Source organism: Hyperolius riggenbachi, chromosome 6 (genome assembly GCF_040937935.1).
Source record: "Hyperolius riggenbachi isolate aHypRig1 chromosome 6, aHypRig1.pri, whole genome shotgun sequence".
Taxonomy (NCBI): Eukaryota; Metazoa; Chordata; class Amphibia; order Anura; family Hyperoliidae; genus Hyperolius; species Hyperolius riggenbachi.
Genome location: NC_090651.1, coordinates 370,028,927 through 370,050,756, shown reverse-complemented (window position 1 = coordinate 370,050,756; position 21,830 = coordinate 370,028,927). Strand labels below are relative to the sequence as shown.

General features: G+C 43.5%; 2 protein-coding genes across 2 annotated transcripts in view; one reads left to right on the top strand and one right to left on the bottom strand.

Moving 5' to 3' along the window:
* The window catches only part of LOC137521933 (enolase-phosphatase E1-like), a 74,282-nt gene extending 69,404 nt beyond the window's left edge, over positions 1 to 4,878 (top strand). Inside the window, exon 9 of the transcript XR_011022238.1 lies at positions 4,714 to 4,878. The gene's annotated coding sequence lies outside the window, so the exon portion shown is untranslated. The remainder of the gene's footprint in view (positions 1 to 4,713) is intronic.
* Positions 4,879 to 8,269: 3,391 nt separating this feature from the next.
* The window catches only part of LOC137523054 (beta-1,3-galactosyltransferase 2-like), a 30,980-nt gene continuing 17,419 nt past the window's right edge, over positions 8,270 to 21,830 (bottom strand). The window contains exon 2 of the mRNA XM_068243247.1: positions 8,270 to 10,067. Coding sequence (XP_068099348.1) covers positions 8,798 to 9,961 — 1,164 coding nt within the window. The 5' untranslated portion in view covers positions 9,962 to 10,067 and the 3' untranslated portion in view covers positions 8,270 to 8,797. The remainder of the gene's footprint in view (positions 10,068 to 21,830) is intronic.

Below are 21,830 nucleotides of genomic sequence, written 5' to 3'. Positions count from 1 at the left end.
TTTTTCAGGTGGAAGCAACTTTTGCATGTCATTCGGAAATCAAGGTGCCAGAGTCTGGAGGAAGACTGGGGAGAGGGAAATGCCTGAAGTCCAGTGTCAAGTACCCCCAGTCAGTGATGGTCTGGGGTGCCATGTCAGCTGCTGGTGTTGGTGCACTGTGTTTTATCAAGGGCAGGGTCAATGCAGCTAGCTATCAGGAGATTTTGGAGCACTTCATGCTTCCATCTGCTGAAAAGCTTTATGGAGATGAAGATTTCATTTTTCAGCACGACCTGGCACCTGCTCACAGTGCCAAACCACTGGTAAATGGTTTACTGACCATGGTATTACTGTGCTCAATTGGCCTGCCAACTCTCCTGACCTGAACCCCATAGAGAATCTGTGGGATATTGTGAAGAGAAAGTTGAGAGATGCAAGACCCAACACTCTGGATGAGCTTAAGGCCGCTATCGAAGCATCCTGGGCCTCCATAACACCTGAGCAGTGCCACAGGCTGATTGCCTCCATGCCACGCCACATTGAAGCAGTCATTTCTGCAAAAGGATTCCCGGCCAAGTATTGAGTGCATAACGGAACATCATTATTCGAAGGTTGACTTTTTTTGTTTAAAAAAAACGTTTCTTTTATTTGTCGGATGAAATATGCTAATTTTTTGAGATAGGAAATTAGGGTTTTCATGAGCTGTATGCCAAAATCATCAATATTAAAAACAATAAAAGGCTTGAACTACTTCAGTTGTGTGTAATGAATCTAAAATATATGAAAGTCTAATGTTTATCAGTACATTACAGAAAATAATGAACTTTATCACAATATGCTAATTTTTTGAGAAGGACCTGTATAAAGCTGTCTGTACTATCAGCCTGCAAGCAGACAGGATGTAAGCCTGATGAAGGCTGCAAGGCCAAAAGCTTGCTTATTCTTATTCTTTTTAGTTAGCCAATAAATGGTATCATCCCAATTTAAAACGTATATAAATACATCCAAAGAAAACTTCCTAATACAGCTAGGCATTCATATACCAAATCCTTCCTAATTATTAACCCCCTTCAGAAACATAGAAAAAGTAACATTCTGAATACAAAAATATTACATTATATCACCATACGATATTTGAACGCTTTGATGCTTTGATATCTTGACACTTTAATGCTAAACTATGCTTTGTCATTACGTTTATTAGGTTTGTTACGTTTGTTATGTTGGCTATGGGTCACATGCTGGCTTACATTATTGTCTGTTATTTTTTTTCCTAAGATGAGAGTGACACAGTCATCATCAATACTTGTAATTGTATCTTCTACAAATATTGAACATGTCAATGCATTGTGCAAATGTTCAGTTTTAATTATAATGCATGTATTATTTCTTTTAAAATACCAATAAAAAGTATCTATTAATAATAATCATCATCTATTGATGTATATGGTACTGATACATTTATTTCATTACTAGCTGATGCCCCGGCGTTGCCCAGGTATGTATTTGGCTGGTTTTGGCTCCGCCCACTTTTCTTACCCTGAGGCTTGGTTTCCACTTGTGCGATTTGTGTCAGATTTTTCTCTCAGAAAATTCACATTGATTTTGCAACTAATGGTAGTGAATGGGGCTGTTTCCATTCAATGCGAATTTTCGTTAGCGCTCGTACGCGTGAAAAAAATCTGAGGTCCTGTATCATTTTTCCAGACATCGTATACGATTCGCGTACAATGCTTTGTATAGGCAATGCAAATTTTTGCGTTATTTGCCCAAAAATTCACATTAGATCCATGGTTACAGGAAGTTGTCAGCAGTCATGACTAACATGTTACTAGGCAGATTATGTTATATTTAACTAATGCATTAAATTTTCGCATTAAAAACGCATACAAATTTGCATGCAAATTTTCACCAATCAGAAAAATCTTATACGATTTTTTGCAGGTGAAAATGTCACGCTATAGTGGAAACGTAGCCTAACACACAATTACTGAATTACTGAATGACTTAGTTTGTGAGCTTTGTGGTCTTTGGCATCAATAATTTGCATTGAAATGAAACAAATCTGATTGGCTGTGGCTCCACCCCTTTTCTGAATTTGAACCCCAGTCACCTAATGACCAACTGTACCAGGTTTGAGGCCTGTGCCATTCACAGTGCAAGAATGTCAGCAATGTAAATATTCCCTTTGAAAATCAATAGGTGAATTTTGATTGGCTTTTGTAGGCTCCACCCACTTTTCTGAATATTAATCCCAGTTACTCAGTGTCCAACTGTGCAAAGTTTGAGAACCCTGCCATTATCAGTGTAAGAATGGCTGCAGTTTACATTTCCCAGTGAAATTTGAATTTGTCTCCGCCCACTTTTTGGTTATGGGAATAAAAAGTATCCTATACCTTATTCCAGGTAATGTACTATGTGTGTGCCAAATTTCATTCAAATCCGTTCAGCCATTGTTGCGTGATCGAGTAACAAACATCCAAACATCCAAACTTTCGCATTTATAATATTAGTGAGATTGACATGTGCAGTAATAATATGGTAGGATATTAGGGTTTGTCCACACAAGCAACTGTGGGTCGTTTTCCACCGGACGCGGTGCTCAGCATTGGCCATTCAAGTGAGTGGCAGCGGTTGTTCTTTACTTTTACTGTCGTTTGCACAAATGACGCGTTCTGATCCCAATCTTTCCCATCGTTTCAGCCGATCCTGGAAGATACATGCAGCTTCCAGGGTCGCCTACCACCAAGACTCCATGTCCCCCTATAGGGCCGGATTTGTACTTTTTACCGCCCAAGGCCACTATCACCAGCTGCCCGCGGTCCGACAGCATCCTAAACTCCCCCCCGCAACATGGCAGGGATTAGATTGTAGGTTCCTCTGAGGACAGTTTGTGATTAGTAATGGCAGGGATTCAATTGTAAGCTCCTTGGCGAGTAGCGCATTCGGTGAGTGACAGGCGGATCAGAGATCACTGTACGTGCCCATTCACTGCCCCTTCATCCCCCGAGTGCCAGATCCGGCTGTTTGTAGCCACCCGATGTTATGTGCAAACTCTGTGTAGCAAGACAAATGCTTGGCAGGGTAACTGCTACTACCTCCCTTCTACCCACAGACCGCCCCTTGCTTTCCTGGTGCCCTAGGCCATGGCCTATGGGCCTTGCCTGAAATCCGGCCATGCCTATAGGGGGTAAAAAACGCAAATCGCTGCCGAAAGCCGTCAAATGCTTTTTTCTGCACACTTGAAGGAAAACATTTGACCGAGACACCATAGATGCTGGCCAGTTGTCTGTGTGAACCAGCATTAAAGGAAAAGTCCGAGGAGGATAAAAATAAAAAATCCACTTACCCGGGGCTTTCCCCAGCCCCTGGCAGCTGTCCTGTGCCCTCGTCGCAGCTCCGGTGGCTCCCGGTCCCCTCCGGTGGAAAAAAACAACCTTGCCAGGTAGCTTCCAGGTCGGCTTCTTCTGCGCTCCAGGATGTGGTTCACTGAGTCGCACTGACATTAATCGGACTGTAATGCGTAGGCGCAGAGCTACTGTGCCTGTGCAGTACAGTCTGGATGACGTCAGCGTCAGCGCGCCTTCGGGGAGCGGAGCTGCAGCGAGGGCACAGGACGGCTGCCAGGGGCTGGAGGAAGCACCAGGTAAGTGGATATTTTTTTTTTTATCCTCCTCGGATGTATCCTTTAAGACTATGGCAGGGATTATATTGTGAGCTTCTCTGAGGACAGAGAGAGAAGATGGATAGAGATTAGAGAACATTAAAGAGAGGGTGGACAGAGGGGTGGGTGAGCCGAGAAAAAGAAAGAGCAAAGAAACAGCCTTATGCTGTTATATACACAATTACGCCGACCAGTATATTATATGGACATTGCACACAATATTCATATACTACAGTTATTATGTTTTCAAAATATGCATATTACTGTACATCCATCTGTGTACTTATATAACTGAGCTTTTGAGGCTTCATAATGTTCTGCATCCCCCGCTGTATCCAATCGTCACTTTAACCTTCCTGGCGGCCGGTAACCCCGAACGTAGTTCGGGGTAAGTCGCGCAGGAGGTTTTCTCAGGCCCTACTGGGCCGAATTTACTTAATTTTTTTTGCTGGACGCAGCTAGCACTTTGCTAGCTGCGTCAGCACACCGATCGCCGCCGCCCCACGCTCGATCGCCGCTATCCGTCGTGCAGCGCCAATCAGTGCCAGGCAGCACCGAGGGGTGGATCGGAACTCCCAATGACGTCACAACGTCTCCATGGCGACAGGGGAAGCCCTCCAGGAAATCCCGTTCTTTGAAAAAAAAAACAAAAAAAACTGCTGCGCTGCCTCCTGGCGGAAATAATTAAACCGCCAGGAGGGTTAAACACCATTATCCTTCTGTATTCAGGCAGAAATGCAGGCAGCTTGGACACAAAAAAATCAGAGTGGAGAGAATGAGAAGGGCCGCAAGTATTATATAGGCCCTACATGGAACTGTGGCAACCTGAGGTAAAGTTGTAGTAGAGCTATTTAGTTTTCCATCTGTGAGGTAGCAGGGATCCTGATTGGCTGAAGTATTGCTGCATAAAGGTGGTGTTTTGATAAGGGTGCTGATTGGTCGGCTCAGGTGTTGAGGGGAACTCTGCCAGGTGTTGCTGGGGTCAAACATTGTTGCAACAACCAATGGCAGGCATCTAAGGTGTATATAAAGGGGTCCGTTTGCAGGCTAATTAGCTGCCTTTGTTCCAGAAGCGGTCTGGGCGAGCTCCCCACCCTGTTTGCTAAGAAGAGATCGTCGTGGTCAAATCTTTATTGGTTGATGCCACGTCTGGAAGGTATGGACGAGATTGCTCGTTGGGGTCCTACTGGAGTTGTTTCAGTTTTATGTGGTCCGAACCATAGTGGTGGATCATATGATGAGTTGTTTTATGTTTCATTTTAATAAAGTTATCTTTTATTGAGTTATTTTGGACCTCAACTAATTTATTTAATTTAACCAATAAAGATGGCCACAGCCTTAAAATGCCAGCCTGGGGTGTCCACTGTCCTTTATTTGTTTATTTATTTCTGTTATACAGCTTTTAAGCTAAATAAGTCATTGTGTTGCCTTCAGTTCCATTGTACCGCTGGGCAGCGCATCACAGGAATCACAGTGCCTGACGTTCCAAAAGAGCAGACACCTGTCTGCCATGTCCCTGCTTCAGTGAACAAAAGTTTACTGCTTGCAAGTGTGCAGAGTGACTTAAGATTATATGGAACACGTGACAGCCGCAAAGGAACAACACGGAACACGCCTGTGCTGGCCAGCGCTGCCTTCCTTGTCGCCAGTGACTCATGCCTCCTCTGCTCTGCTCTCAAGCCCGGTGTCATTTCCAGGAAACCGAAGGAAGGGGCGGAGCCGGAGGACAGACAAGGATTGCCAGAGGCAAGAAAAGACAGAGCTTCAGGTACACTACAATGGCTGCTCCACTGCCGATTCTGCGGTACTGCTCTCCATCCGCCCCAGACCTTCAGGCGCCCTAGGCACCGGCCTATGTTGCCTTTGCTGAAATCCAACCCTAGCCGCCAATAGATAAAACTACGCTGCACATGTAGCTGCCTAAGCCTGATATGGTGTAGTTTTAATGCCGGGGGCTCCCTTGCAGGTGACACAATCGCACGTCCCTGCCGCCACAAACAAAAACATCTCCTGACCGAGCTATTTTCATTGGCTCCTTAGCGCTATGAGCCAATCACAGTGATAAGGATAACATTTTTTTTTTAAAGGCTCTGGTTCTTAACCCCCCTGGCAGTAAGCAGATGCGGTGGCTGCGTCTGCGGGAGGGATTTTTTAATTAAATTTTTTTTTTTATGTTAGCTAGCACTAGGCTAGCTAACTGTGGCCCCCAAGTCCCCCGACACTGGTCTGAGCCCCCTGATCGCCACCGGCAACACTCACCCATCCGCGATCCCGTGAGAGCCGCAACTTCCCAATTAGCCTCACTCGTCGCTATGGCGACGATCAGACATGATGTCATCGATGTCATGACGTCATGCGCAGTTCCGATACTCCCCATAGCAAAGCCGCGTGCTGAATGGGAGGCTGCGCCATCGCGGGATCCCTGGGGGTATGTATACCGGAGGTGATCGTGGGCAATCGGAGGGGACCGGAGGGACTTTGGCACAAGAGTTAGCTAGCGAAGTGCTAGCTTAATAAAATGCAAAACATTTTATTCAAAAAAATCCTCCCGGGGTGGTGTGTTCCCCTGCGGCGGCTAGCTAGGGGTCAGAGTCCTCAATGAGTTAAACAGAAGATGAATTGTCTCCTAGGTGAAAACCTAGGAGAAAAAGTGAATGTCCCAGTGGATTTTTTTCATGCTAGGACTTTGCATCTTATACATACCTGATACCTGGGGCTTTCTCCAGCCCCCTTCAGGCCAATGGCTCCCTTGCCATTCTTCTCCTCAATTCTCCGACAGCCTATATGGTGAATCCACCAGTTGGGGTGAGTCGGCACAGGAGCAGAGCGCTGCCAGCAATGGGAGAGATGGAGGGTGCATGCACAGCCAGGCCACGCATGCGCTAAACACTTCAGCCGCTGGACCTATTGGGTAGGCTATCGGAGGACTGAGGCGAGGGAGCCATCAGCCTGAAATAAAATAAAAAAATGCAATACATTCTGTTGTAAATACTGGATTCAGAAAGATTTGGTTTATTGAGAAAGTTGTAAAATCTCCTAGCAAGACCTGCTTTGCATGATTTTTTCTAGGTCCACCTTTAGCATACATTTCTTAATACTGCTTTAAAGTGAACTTGACATGAAAAAGAAACCAATAAATATGCATCGAAGAACTACTAAATCACCATACGTTCATCTACGAATGCCATTTCACCGGAAGCCCATCATGAGTATTTCAGCAGAGCGAGAATGCTAAAGTGGAGTGCGGAGCGTGCTATACTCCCCAGTCGTACCATGGGATCCCTTTTCAACTGTCGCACTATCTCTATGACGCCCTCTAGTGGTGCCACTAGACTAGAGGGAGACATAGACATCAGACTGTGTGACAGACAGGGCTGAAGAAGGATCCTGGGCCCCGGTGCCACCAACTGGTGGGTGGAGCACGTTTCAGTCTGCTCTGCATATAAGGGGGAGAGGCTGCTGGGGGGACATCCCCCTGTCTATTGTGGGGAGAGGTGATGCTAATACTGGGACACATTTGGCTGTTATGCGGGGGGGGGGGGGTCTTGATACTAGGAGCACATCTGGCTGTCTATGCTGGGGAGGTGGTCTGCTAATACTGGGGGTACATCTGGCTATCAATGATGGGAAGGTGACTAGTAATACTGCCTAATCATGAACATAAAAAATAGGTCCTAAACAGCAGTCTAGAAAAAGCAGAGGTGCTAAGTCCGACGCAACAACAATATAGAACACAATATTCTGGTGTTCAGTCCACATTAGTACACACATAGGATATCAAAAAACAGCTTCTGACACTTAAAAAATACACTCGTTTGTCAAATCTCTGTAGGCCTTCACCACACCCCACACAGATGCCCACTCAAACTGTCATCAATTGTATATTAGTAGAGTCATCTGGTCTCACCAGCTAAACTGCATTTATTCCTAAAGAAGGGGGATCACCTTGTGCCTTAATAATGTCCGAGTCTGAACGAAACCGGTCGGGGACTGCCGCTAGGAGGCAGTAGCAAGTTGAAGTCACGTGAGACGGAGCCAGTTGTGTGCGGGAGCGACGGAGCCGGAGTTATCCTTATGCACGCAGCAACGGCAAGTTTACCCGTAATACACATGTTCGTTTGTATGCTCCTTAGCCAGACTTACATGTATTCAACTTGAACTGAATGTTTTATTTTATGGTTTTAGCGGACAATAAATATTTTAAGTGGTTTTACACTATTTGCGACATTTCTTTGCACGGTCTATGAGAACTCCATATCACTCTGGAGGACTGAATGCGGTTTAGCCAGTGAGACAAGATGACTCTACTAACATACGTCCAATGACAGTTTTATTTGTCAAACAAACCCGGACGAGTGGGCACCAGTGTAGGTGTGATGAAGGCTTGCAGAGATTTGACAAACGAGTGTATTTTTCAAGCATCAGAAGCTGTCTTCGACATCATATCAGCGTACTACTGTGGACTGAGCGCTAGAACATTGTGTTCTGTATTTGAGACTGCCTTATCATGTTTGGAGATTGGGTGGGGGGGGGGGGGTGGGGGTGGGGGGGCTGTCTAATTACGTATTTAGGAAATTCTTGTGTGTGCGTGGGGGGGGGGGGGGGGCATGGTTCCCAACTGTTTCTCTTTTGGAGGGACTGTCCCTCTTTGGGAACCAAATATCTCTGTCCCTCTTTGTTCCTCATGTGTCCCCCTTTTAGGACTGATTTACATGTTTATTTAAATATATGTATTTTGCTACTGAAAAATGTGTTTAATTGACTCTAAACTTTATTCAAATCCTTTAGATTATTTTTCTTAGTTTCAAATGTTAATATGAAGGAAAATGAACCAGGATAGAAAGGACTAGTTTGATTCGAATTATAGAATAACATATTTTTGTTATGAAATCTTTATAGCATGTGTGACTAGGGGTGTGCTGGGGGCGTGGTTAGAGGTGTGGAAAGGGTGTGGCTTTCTGATCTCAAAAAGTTGGGAGGTATGTTGCGGGAGGGAGGGGTAGATTACGTTGACTCAGAAACAATAAAGTGTGAGCATCCCATGTCTAGAACATATTTCATCTACAGATTTCAATTTCATATCAGGTTTGCTTTAAAAAAAAAAATTAAAAAGCATTTAGCAGCCTTAATGAATCCTCCCTGATGTGTTTTCAGTCAGGCACATTTGTGTTTGTTTTGTTGTAACCTGGTCCAATAATCGATTATCTCCCAGGGCTTCAGCTGGTGCGAGGTAACAATCTGTTTGTAGATGCAGTCTGAGTACGCAACTTTCCAAAGATTGAAATCTCCTCGATTGGGTGAGGCTACGGGCTCAAGTCCTAACTTCTTAAGGCAAAGGCCTATGTAGACATCTTCTAGATAGAACCATCTAACGGTTGGGGAGATCTCCGCTATCTTACATGCCAGGTCCGACGAGAACACATAGCCAGTCCCTGAACAGTACAAGGGGTATTGGTTCTCTGGGTACTCTTCTGGGGAGGCATACCATTTACTGTCTTTGTTACGGTTAGGTCCCTCATTGACCATTAAATATCCCGTGAAGTAGTTCAGTCTTGGTGGTTGGTCTGGTTTCAGAATACTGTGAATTAAATATTCTGTATTGACGAACATGTCGCTATCTGTTTTCATCACATAGATAGCAGACTTACAGTATGTAGCAACCCAATATAAGCCCATGAGAACCTTCTCAGTCAAGTTTCTGTAGACATCCAAATAATCCTGTTGAATAATGTCATGGTACTCATGACTTTCCTCCACCAGAGACATTTGGCTATCATTACTCCACTGAGCATCTTTGCCTATGAAAAACAGCCGTAATACCTTGATTCCAGGTGGAACGTTCTCCTTCCCCCATGTTTGTCTGATAGCCTGCCTGGCTTCTTTCTGCTGCCTTTCCACAGTGACCAGTAAAACCAGGAATGGGGCATCGTCTTTACATTTATCAGGCTCGTTAATGAGGTACTCGTACACATGAAAGGTTCTTTGATGTTCTTGAGTTGAATTACTCTCTGGCAGACTCGTTGTACTGATAGAACAATTTTTAGATGTAGCTGTCCATATTTTAGTGAAATTATTATAAGCTTCCAATACTAACTGGTCTGTTTCATTATTCCTAATGGTTGATCTGCCTTTTCCAAGAATCCTAGAGAGGGCAGAAACCATGTAATGTATCTCAGTCTTGGGCCCTACCAAACTCAGTGAGATCCAACCCAAGCTACTTAACGCCAGCAAGGTCAACGTAGAGAGCACTAAGACCAAAAACAACACATGGAGTATATTGCATTTGCTGGCTGAAGGGCAGTTGTTCCTTCTCAACATAGTAGAGTATTCAGATGTTCTCCATCATTTTCAACTGTCTGAGGGCAGAACAGGTACTTTTCCAGAAGATATCACCATGATATCTTTACGTCTTGGATTGGTTGATCTGAAAAACACATAATGCAGGGAAAGAGGGAAAATTATAAGTACAGATTCCAAAACCCATGAGTGACAAACGTCGCATACTCAAAAGCAAATTAGTCCTCATGCGCAAAGAGTAATATTTTTGTTATTACATTTTTTTTTTACATGTCACAGTATTTTATCAACTGGTCTAAGTTGTTTAAAGCACACCGGAACTGGATTTTTACTTCCCCAGGGCTTCCTCCAGCCCAAACCCTTTCATACACCTCAGTGTCCTCTGGGTGGCCCTTCTTTCACCCCAGCTAAAGTGTCTGATCCGGCTGGGTTGCATGCTGTGGGGCATGCGCTGTCCTGGGGGCGAGCATCTTCTCCACTTTGCTACCACAGCTGGGAGAGTTCTGCGCATGCACAGTTTGGGAAGACTTGTAACTGCGCATGTGCAAAACACTGCCAGATAAGGAAGGCAGAGTGCGTGACATGTGCAGAGCTTCCTCTCCTATTGGTTAGATGCGGAACTGTCTCTACATTGAGTGAGCAGCTACACTTAAACACACGGTTTGTGTATGCACCATGCGGGAGGGAGGCTGGTTCTGTCCTGCCAGCACATCTTTAAAGGACAACTGAAGTGAGAATAATATGGAGCCTGCCATATTTATTTCCTTTTATACAATACCAGTTGCCTCGCAGCCCTGCTGGTCTATTTGGCTGCGGTAGTGTCTGAATTACACCAGAAACAAGCATGGGGCTAATCTTGTAAGGTCAAACAATAATGGTCAGAAACACCTGATCTGCTGCATGCTTGTTTAGGGTCTACGGCTAGATGTATTAGAAGAAGAGGATCAGCAGGGCTGCCAGGCAACTGGTATTGCTTAACCACTTTGTCCACCTTGACGTATAAAAACGTCAAGGAGGACAGGCACGCTCCTGCGCGCTCCCGCGTCCGATCGTGCGCGTGCACGCACACTCCCGGCCGCGGATTCGGTAGCCACGGAATCAATGTATCGGGCTATGGAGCCCGATCACTGATTCCTCTCCCCCGCTGAAAAAGCGACAGCTTCTCTCGAAAGCTTCGCTTTTTCTGAAGCTATGTCCCTCTAAGCGTACATTGTACGCTTAGAGTGATGTCATGTAAACAAACTCAAGATTGCCATCTTGTGGCCAAAAAGTAAAACTACAAGTAAAAGTAAAAAAACATTACAATACACCAATATTTCCCCAAATAAAACACTTTTATATCCCACCCTCCCAAAAATGCCCACATAAAATGTTTAAGAAAAAAAAACAAAAAACATTACTATAAAAAAAACAACACATAAATATTTACCTAAGGGTCTAAACTTTTTAAATATCTATATAAAGATGAAATATTTCTCACTATTTTTTTTTTATAAGCTTGTAAATAGTGATGAATGCAAAACGGAAAAAATGCTCTTTTATTTCCAAATAAAATATTGTTGCGATACATTGTGATAGGGACATAATTTAAAAGGTGAAATAACCGTGACAAATGGGCAATTACAATACGTGGGTTTTAATTATGGAGGCATGTATTATTTTAAAACTATAATGGCCGAAAACTGACAAATAATGAATGTTTTCATTTTTTTCTTATTCTTCCTGTTAAAATGCATTTACAGTAAGGTAGCCCTTAGTAAAATGTAAACCCCAAAGAAAGCCTAATTGGTGGCGGAAAAAACAAGATATAGATCAGTTCATTGTGATAAGTAGTGATAAAGTTATAGGCTAATGAATGGGAGGTGAACATTGCTCGGATGCATGAAGTGAAAACGACTGAGAGCTTAAGTGGTTAAAAGGGAAAAAAAATATTTCAGCCTTCATATACCTCTCACTTCAGCTGTTCTTTAAAGTACAATATTGTGATGCCCTATTGCTAAATCATAGTGTTAAAAAATATACTATTTTTTTTTCTAATTGATTCAACTTTTTGTAGGAAAGGTTAACCATTTCACCTCGAAGGGTTTTTCCCCTTAAAAAAACAAAGTAATTTTCACCCGTCAGCGATCCTTCCATTTATTCACCTATAACTTTATTACTACTTATCACAACAAAACAATCTATATCTTGTTTTTTTCGCCACTGATTAGGCTTTCTTTGGGGGGTACTTTTTGCTAAGAATTATATTATTCTAACTCAGATTTAATGGGAATCATAAGAAAAAAATTGAAAAAAAACATTATTTCTCAGTTTTCGGCCATTATAGTTTCAAAATAAAACATGCTACCATAATTAAAACCCACACATTTTATTTGCCCATTTATCTCAGTTATTGCAACGTTTACAATTTTTCCCTAGTACAATGCATGGCGCCAATATTTTATTTGGAAATAAAGGTGCATGTTTTCAGTTTTGCATCTATCCCTAATTACAAGCCCATAATTTATAAAGTACTAGCTGATTGCCCGGCGTTGCCCGGGTATGTATTTGGCTGGTGTTGGCTCCGCCCATTTTTCTAGCCCTAACACACAAAATTAAAAAATATGATTGGCTGTTTGTGGCTCCACACCCTTTTCTGAATTTGAACCCCAGTCACCCAATGACCAACTGTACCAGGTTTGAGGCCTGAGCCATTAACAGTGCAAGAAAGGTAGCAATTAAATATTCCCCTTGAAAAGCAATAGGTGAAGTTTGATTCACTTTTGTAGGCTCCACCCACTTTTCTGAATATTAATCTCAGTCACCCAGTGACCAACTGTGCAAAGTTTGAGAACCCTGCCATTAACAGTGTAAGAATGGCTGCAGTTTACATTTTCCCAGGGAAATTTGTATTTGTCTCCACCCACTGATGACCCGGCGTTGCCTGTGTATGTATTTGACTGGTGTTGGCTCCGCCTACTTTCTAGCCCTAACGCACAAACACTCAATGACCGAGTTTGTGAGCTTTGGGGTCCTAGGCATCAATAATTTGTATATTCCCATGAAATGAAACAAATCAGATAGGCTGTTTGTGGCTTCACCCCCTCTCCAGCATTTGAACTCCAGTCACCCAATGATCAACTGTAGCAGGTTTGAAGCATCTGCTATTGGCAGTGTAAAAATGGCAGCAATTTAAATATTCCCCTTGAAAATCAACAGGTGAATTTTTATTGGCTATTATAGGCTCCACCCACTTCCCTGAATATTAATCTCAGTCACCCAGTGCCCATCTGGGCAAAGTTTGAGAACCCTGCCATTAACAGTGTAAGAATGGCTGCAGATTATATTTTCCCAGTGAAATTTGGTTTTGGTTCCGCTCACTTTTTGTAACCTGGGCGCACAGTCACTCAATGACCAATTTTGTGAGCTTTGGGGTCCTTGGCATCGATAATGTGTACTTTCCCATAAAATGAAACAAATCTGATTGACTGTTTGTGGCTCTGTCCCCTTTTCTGAATTTGAACCCCAGTGACCCAATGACCAACTGTACCAGGTTTGAGGCTTGTGCCATTAACAGTGCAAGAATGGCAGCAATTTTAATATTCTCCTTGAAAAGCAATAAGTGATTTTTGATTGGCATTTTTAGGCTGCACCCACTTTTCTGAATATTAATCCCAGTCACCCAGTAACCAGCTGTGCAAAGTTTGAGAACCCTGCCATTAACAGTGAGGAAAGGCTGCAGTTTACAATTTCCCTGAAAAATCTTTTTGTAGCCTTGACACACAGTCACTCAATGATCTAGTTTGTGAGCTTTTGGGTTCCTGGCATCAAAATTCTGCTAATGGAAGCAGTTTATCCAGCAAAGAAATCTGATTGGCAGTGTTTGGCTCCACCCCTTTACTGAATTTGAACCCCAGACACTTAATGACCGACTGTAGCAGGTTTGAGGCCTCTGCCATTAACAGTGTAAGAATGGCTGCAGTTTCAATATTCCCCTTGAAAATCAATAGGTGAATTTTGAATGGCTCTTGTAGGCTCCACCTACTTTTCCGAATATTAATCCCAGTCACCCAGTGACCAACTGTGTGACGTTTGAGAACCCTGCCATTAACAGTGTAAGAAAAGCTGCAGTTTATATTTTCCAATGTAAAAAGTTAGTTGTTTTTGGCTCCGCCCACTATTTCTAACCTTAACCACTTGAGGACCCAGCCTTTACCCCCCCTTAAGGACCAGCACTGTTTACAGAGATCTGTGCTGGGTGGGCTCTACAGCCCCCAGCACAGATCAACCATTAGGCAGAGCGACCAGATCGCCCCCCTTTTTTCCCCACTAGGGGGATGATGTGCTGGGGAGGTCTGATCGCTCCTGCCTGCGTGTGGCTGAGGGGGGGCAGGATTCCTCCTCTCCTCCCTCCCTGCCCCGGAGATCGAAGGCTGCACAGGAACGGATCTGTCCTGTGCAGCCTCTAACAGGCTCCTGCCTGTCATGTGACAGCGATCCCCGGCCGCTGATTGGCTGGGGATCGCTGATCTGGTACAACGCTGCTACTGTTAGCAGCGTTGTACAAATGTAAACAAAGCGGATTATTTCCACTTGTGTTTACATTTAGCCTGCGAGCCGCGATCGGCGGCCCGCAGGCTATTCACGGAGCCCCCCGCCGTGAATTGACAGGAAGCAGCCGCTCGCGCAAGCGGCTGCTTCCTGATTAATTAGCCTGCAGCCAGCGACGCAGATGTGTGTCGCTGGTCCTGCAGCTACCACTTTGCTGACGCGCGTTATGAGCAGGCGGACGGCAAGTGGTTAACATACAGTCACTCTATGACCAATTTTATGAGCTTTGGGGTCCTTGGCATAAATAAGTTGCATTTTACCATTGAAATTAAACAAATCTGATTGGCTGCTTTTGGCCCGCTCCCTTCAGAATTTAAACCCCAGTCTCCCAGTGACTGACTGTAGCAGATTTGAGGCCTCTGCCATTAAGAGTGTATGAATGGCAGCAATATAAATATTCCCCTTGAAAATCAAAAGGCGAATTTTGATTGGCTGCTGTAGGCTCCACCCACTTTCCTGAATATTAGTCCCAGTCATCTAGTGGCCAACTGTGTCACGTTTGAGAACCCTGCCAATAAGAGACCGGCTGAAATCAATCTAACAAATCTGATTGGCTGTTTGTGGCTTTAGTGAATTTGGACCCCAGTCACCCAATGACTGACTGTATCAGGTTTGAGGCCTCTGCCATTAACAGTGTAAGAATGGTAGCAATGTAAATATTCCCTTTGAAAATCAATAGGTCAATTTTGATTGGCTGCTGTAGGCTCCACCCACATTTCTGAATATTCATCCCAGTCACCCAGTGGCTAATTGTGTAACGTTTGGGAACCCTGCCATGTGAAAAAGTTAGTTGTTGGCACCGGCCACTTTTTCTAACCTTGACATACAGTCACTCAGTTATCAAATTTATCAGCTTTGAGGTCTTTGGTATCAATACTTTGTATATTCCCATTGAAAAATAAACAAATCTGGCTGTTTGTGGCTCCGCCCCCTTTCTTAATTTGAACCCTAGTCACCCAATGACTGACTGTATCAGGTTTGAGGCATTTGCTATTAACAGCATAAGAATGGTAGCAGCTTAAATTTTTCCATTGAAAATCAAAAGGTGATTTTTTATTGGCTGTTGTAGACTCCACCCACCTTCCAAAATCTTAATCTCATTCACCCAGTGACCAACTGTGCAAAGTTTGAGAGCCCTGCCATTAACAGTGTAAGAATGGCTGCAATTTATATTTTCCAGTGAAATTAGTTTTAGCTCCGCCCACTTTTTGTAACCTTGACACACAGTCACCCAGTGACCAAGTTTGTGAGCTTTCAGGTTCCTGGCATCAAAAATGTGTGAATGGAAGCAGTTTATCCACCAAGGAAATCTGATTGGCTGTAGGTGGCCCCGCCCTTTTAGTGAATTTGGACCCCAGTCACCCAATGACCAACTGTAGCAGGTTTGAAGCCTCTGCCATTAACAGTGTAAGAATAGCAGCAGTTTAAATATTCCCCTTGAAAATCAATAGGTTAATTTTGATTGGCTGTTGTAGGCTCCTCCCATTTTCTTGAAACTTAATCGCATTCACCCTGTGATCAACTGTGGCAAGTTTGAGAACACTGCGATTAACAGTCTAAGGCTCCCTGCACACTGCAAATCCGTTTTCCGATTCCGATTCCGATTCTGTTTCCGATTCCGATTCCGTTTCCGATTTTCCTTGAATACATTCAACAGAAAAACGGATCAAAAAACGCAGCATGCAGTTAAGATTAAAAATCTGAATCGGAATCGGATGTAAAAACAGATTAAAAATCTGAATCTGAATCTGATTTGCTTGCAGTGTGCAAGAGGCCTTAGAATGGCTGCAGTTTCCATTTTCCCATTTAAAATGAATGGCTGAAATTTGATTGGCTGTGTTATGCTCCGCCCACTTTTCCTGGATTTGAAACCTCGGTCACCAAGTGACCAACTGTGCCAAGTGTGGGGACTCTGGCTTGATTACTGCGAGAATGGCAGCCTTTTCCATTTTTTCCATTGACTTGAATGGGTGAAATCTGATTGGCTGTTTGTAGCTCCGCCCACGTGTGCAGGGGGGACCCGAGACCCCCAGAACATATCATCCCAGGTAGTAAGGGATCTGTGTATCAAGTTTCGTTCAAATCGGTCAAGGCGTTTTCGCGTGATCGCGGCACATACATACACATACACACACACACACACACACACACACACACACACACATACATACATACACACATCCGATTTTATATATATAGATTTGTAGTATACAGTTTTTATATACATATTAAAAAGTTCAGTCCCTAAGGTAACTATGTATGTATTTTTTTATTAGTAATTAAAAAAAAATGGTAACTTTAGGGGAGTGTGAGAGGTCAGGGGTTAATTTAAAAAGAAAAAAAAAGGTAACTAGGGGTCATGAACTTAAAAAAATAAAATAAAAATAAAATAAAAGGGGGGATGTAATATTACAATTTGGCCACAAGATGTCCTCAGTGGTGACTTCAGCTTACCGTACTATTAGTACGGAAACAGAAGCACTACGTGGACGGGATTTATGAATGGCAGAGCTGTCTGAATATACGGCTGCGGCCATTCACAACAGGACTTAGATCAATGAATGGGATTTGTGTTCCCATTTATTGATCTAGCGGCTAACGATCGGCGGGAATGAGTGGTGGGACCTACCGCAGAGGGGGGGGGGGGGGGGGGTGCGGCGGGAGGGACGTAGTAGATACGCCCCTGCACAGAGTTGTGACATTTTGCAGGGGCGTAGTTACTCGTCCTGGCAGAGGGGAAATGGTTAATACCCCTATACCAAATTTAAAAAAAAAACTTTTTGGGGAGGACCAAATAAATTTAACATTGCCAAAGCAAGACATTAGCAATAGCATGGGAGGGAGTCGTTGGGCGATTATACAGGTGGGGAGGGTATAGTTGGGGTATACAGTCCAAAGGGGTTTTTAGAATATAAGGGACAGTATAGGGGATTGGGGTATACACTGGTGACACCTATATCACTTGAGGGAGGGGAAGAGAAGACATCTGGGCCTCCCTTGATGTTAACTTCCTCCCGATTGCCTAACGCAGAGTGGCCAGGGACGTGCAGGCGCAATGGCCGGCAACAGGCTCGATAACTGAAAGCAAAACTGAGCTGCGGTAGAAGTCCCAGGTGAGTAAAACTGCTTTTTTTTTTTTTTTGTAAGATGACTTTAGATGACCTTTAAAAAGGAAGTGAAGCGAAAAGAGTAAAAAATAAATCAGCACATTGCAACACAAAGTTAAAAAAATAGAAGAGGGGTCAAGAAATGATTGATATTCGTCATGTCATTTGTTCATGTTGTTTGATCCACAATCAAGTAGAGTCACCTTTCGACAGGAAATACAGGACAACCGTTTACAGTACGTCTTACCAACATTCACAGTTTTTGCCCTCGTTGGTGCTCTGCTGATAATCACACACAGGAAGTACCGGTGATCTTCTGATAGACAAAGGGAAGTGAAAGTGAATGGGGCGGCTGTCGGGGAAAGTGTCCGCTCTCCATGTTTCACTATCTGATTGCCAGTAGGCGTGTTAAAATTCAGGTTTGCCGTTAGAACAGGCTGAACGGTTTCTGACAACCATCATTTGCATGTAATGTTGTTTATCCACCACCCCATTTTACTTTAAAGAGGAACTGTCGCGAAAATCTTAACATTTAAAACACATACAAATAAGAAGTACATTTCTTTCTGAGTAAAATGAGCCATAAAGTACTTTTCTCCTATATTGCTGTCACTTACAGTATTAGAAATCTGACATTACCGACAGGTTTTGGGCTAGTCCATCTCTCCATAGGGCATTCTCAGCATGGCCTTTATTCTTTATAAAGACATTCCCTGAAAAAAAGATTGATATAAAGATGCTGGCCAGCCTCCCTGCTTGCTGCACACTTTTTTGGCAGTTGGACGGAGCAATTGCCATTCACTAAATGCTTTTAAAATTAAGAAAACCCTTCGAACCTCCCCTCCCCCTTGAGAAGATGGGCTAGTGCAAAATCTGTTGGTTCTGTCAGATTTCTCTTACTGTAAAGTAACCAAGCAGCTCAGGGTGACCTAAACTACAAATGTTCACTTATAGCTGAATTATTGCAAACTTCCTTCTGTTTTAAGAAGGCAATTACACTACGCTTTGCTTTTTTAGTAGGAGGGCTTTTTGGTTCCTTTTATCCACCTATACATGCCGAGTGGTTTGGGTCACCCTGAGCTGCTTGGTTACTCTGCTGTACTGGTCCAAGCCCTATCTCATACAGCCATATCAACCCCTGCTATGTACTGAAGAGGACCAAAAGTCTGAAACAGGATGTCTACATGTGGGTCTGATATAACTGTGTAAAACTTAAAGCTATAAGCTTGCTATACACCAGCGGCTCTGGATGCTTGCTTGGCTTAACAAGGGCGAAAAGGGATAATTTGCATATTTAGTGGTAGTGCATTGTGGGTAGCCACAAATGTTCACTTATAACTGAATTATTGCAAATTTCCTTCTGTTTTAAGAAGGTAATTACACCAAGCTCTTACTGTAAGTGAGAGCAACATAGGAGAAAAGTAATTTATGGCTCATTTTACTCTGGAAGAAATGAACTTTTTATTTGTATGTATATTAAATTTTAAGATTTCCGCGACAGTTCCTCTTTACCCCATTCAGGTTCCGTCGTTTTCACGTGAGAAATGTTCACCTCCCATTCATTAGCCTATAACTTTATCACTACTTATCACAATGTACTGATCTATATCTTGTTTTTTCCGCCACCAATTAGGCTTTCTTTGGGGGGTACATTTTGCTAAGAGCCACTTTACTGTAAATGCATTTTAACAGGAAGAATAAGAAAAAAATGGAAAAATTCATTATTTCTCAGTTTTTAGCCATTATAGTTTTAAAATAATACATGCCTCCATAATTAAAACTCACTTATTGTATTTGCCCATATGTCCCAGTTATTACACCGTTAAAATTATGTCCCTATCACAATGTATGGCGACAATATTTTATTTGGAAATAAAGGTGCATTTTTTCCATTTTGCATCTGTCACTATTTACAAGTTTAAAATAAAAAAAAAAAATATAGAAATATTTCATCTTTACATTGATATTTAAAAACTTTAGACCCTTAGGTAAATATTTACATGTTTTTTTTTTTTTTTTATTGTAATGGTTTTTTTTTTTTTTATAGTAAACATTTTATTTGGGTAGTTTTGGGAGGGTGGGAGGTAAACAATAGATTTATAATGTAAATGTGTGTTAATTTGTATTTTTTTTTCTTACAGGTGTAGTATTACTTTTTGGCCACAAGATGGCGGCCATGAGTTTGTTTACATGACGTCACTCTAAGCGTAACACACGCTTAGAGTGACTCATCGGAGAGGGAACGGCCAGTAAAGGCGCAGCTTCCAAGAGAAGCTGTCGCTTTTTCAGCGGGGGAGAGGAATCAATGATCGGGCACCATAGCCCGATACATTGATTCCCTGGCTACCGAATCCGCGGCCGGGAGTGCGCGTGCATGCGCGAGATCGGCCGCGGGAGCGCGCATGGTTCCAGGACGTAGAAACTACGTCCAGGAACCAAAATAGGTTAATCTACTTCCTTATCTCACATTTTGAATATGTGATTAGGACAAGACGGCTGATTCATGGAAAAGCCTCAGGCAGATGTTTTGCGTTCACCTGTCCTCCTACGCCAAGCTGCTCCAGAGCTTGCACAATGGAAGAGTGGCCTCCCTGCGCAGTAGCACCACCCCGCTCGGGCTTTACTGGAAAAAGCTGAGCATGATTGGGTCCGTGCTATTGCGCAGTCTCAGGCGGTTTGCGCATGTGCAGTAGCATGGGCCCAATCCGACGGAGCTTTTTCATTTTTCCAGAGCCGAGCAGGTCGTGCTAGTGCGTATGCACAAGCAGGTTTTTGGGGGCCCAAAGCTAGAATGAGCCAATGGAGGAGTAGGGGGTAGCCTGAGCCTCTGGAGCATCCAAAGGCTTCCCCCTCCCAATGTGAGTTAATGCAAATTGTATGATCATAGCATCAGCTGATGCATATCATTCACAGATCTATATGTACTCAACATTGTGACATGCATCCCTCACTGCAAGGAACCTCAAATGATTTAAGGATTGCACTGCATAAATCCTTTCAAAAAAAAAAAAAAAGGCAGGGCTGGTTCTCTCATGAAGCAAGGTGAAACACTTGCATCAGGAACAAAGATTACAGAGGCAGCATGTTTGTACTCTGTGTTTACACTTAAAACATGCAGTCAGAGTAGGAAGAGAAGCAAGAGGAGGGCAAGGTGAAGAGGTCATCACTGGTGAAAAGCAGCTTGTTGTGCTGTGTGAGGAGTCTGACAGTGAGTGAGGAGGGGGGAGACAGGAGAGCCGCAGTGTTTCATGTGATTTGCACAGCAGAAGGGAGGAGATGGCATTGCTGTCCTGACTGAGGAGGAATGGAGTGGCTCCAGGTGAGCAGTTTGTTTGTCACAGACTCACAGCCAGCTAGTGTGCTATTGTGTTTCAGCTGCAGCATGTCATATGAGAACATTAAATGAAGCAGAGTAAATTGTTGGGTGCTGTGTGAACACTCCAAATCGGGGGGGGGGGCAGAGGTCGGCGGATCCTCAAAAGCTTGCCTAAGGCACCAAAAAGTCTAGAACTGAGAGAGAGACTTTACTTTTCTATCAAATGAACTGCACAGACTGGCGACAGATGTACTGGCAGACTTTACTAAACAGACATTTTATAGGGAATACACTAGATTGGAGCCGTGATAGTCGAGCTTTGAAAGAGTCACACTAACCTGCAGCTTGGTTAAATATTAATCAGCTGTTTGATATTCGCAACTTTGTTGCTATTGAATTTCTATATCTACGGTGACCTGGGCAAACAGCCAGGCGCATACAGAATGTGTGATTAATGCCATTAATGCCATCTGTCCAGCGAAGCATGCCCGGCACACGAGGGGCAGAAGGAAGAGAAACAATAAAAATACTATGACTGTGACCTGGCTATTTTTTTTTAGAAATTAGGACTCTGCAGCTTTAAGTGCTAGCTGCAGAGCTGTGCAAGTCAGCACACAAGTGACCCCCTCTTTTCTGCCCATCAACAGAGCTTTCTTTTTTCTTTTTTTTATAAACATACCTATTTTTTTGTATAATTTTTGTATTCCTCCCCCCCCCCCCCCCCCCCCCTCCTCCCACCAGCCAATCAGCGTGATTGGCTCTCATAGGCATCAGCCTTTGAGAGCCGATCACTCCTTTGTCTCCCAAGGGGACAGCTGAGTGACACGGCTGTCCCAGATCACAGCGCTGTGCAGTGTAAATAGACGGCTAACAGTCT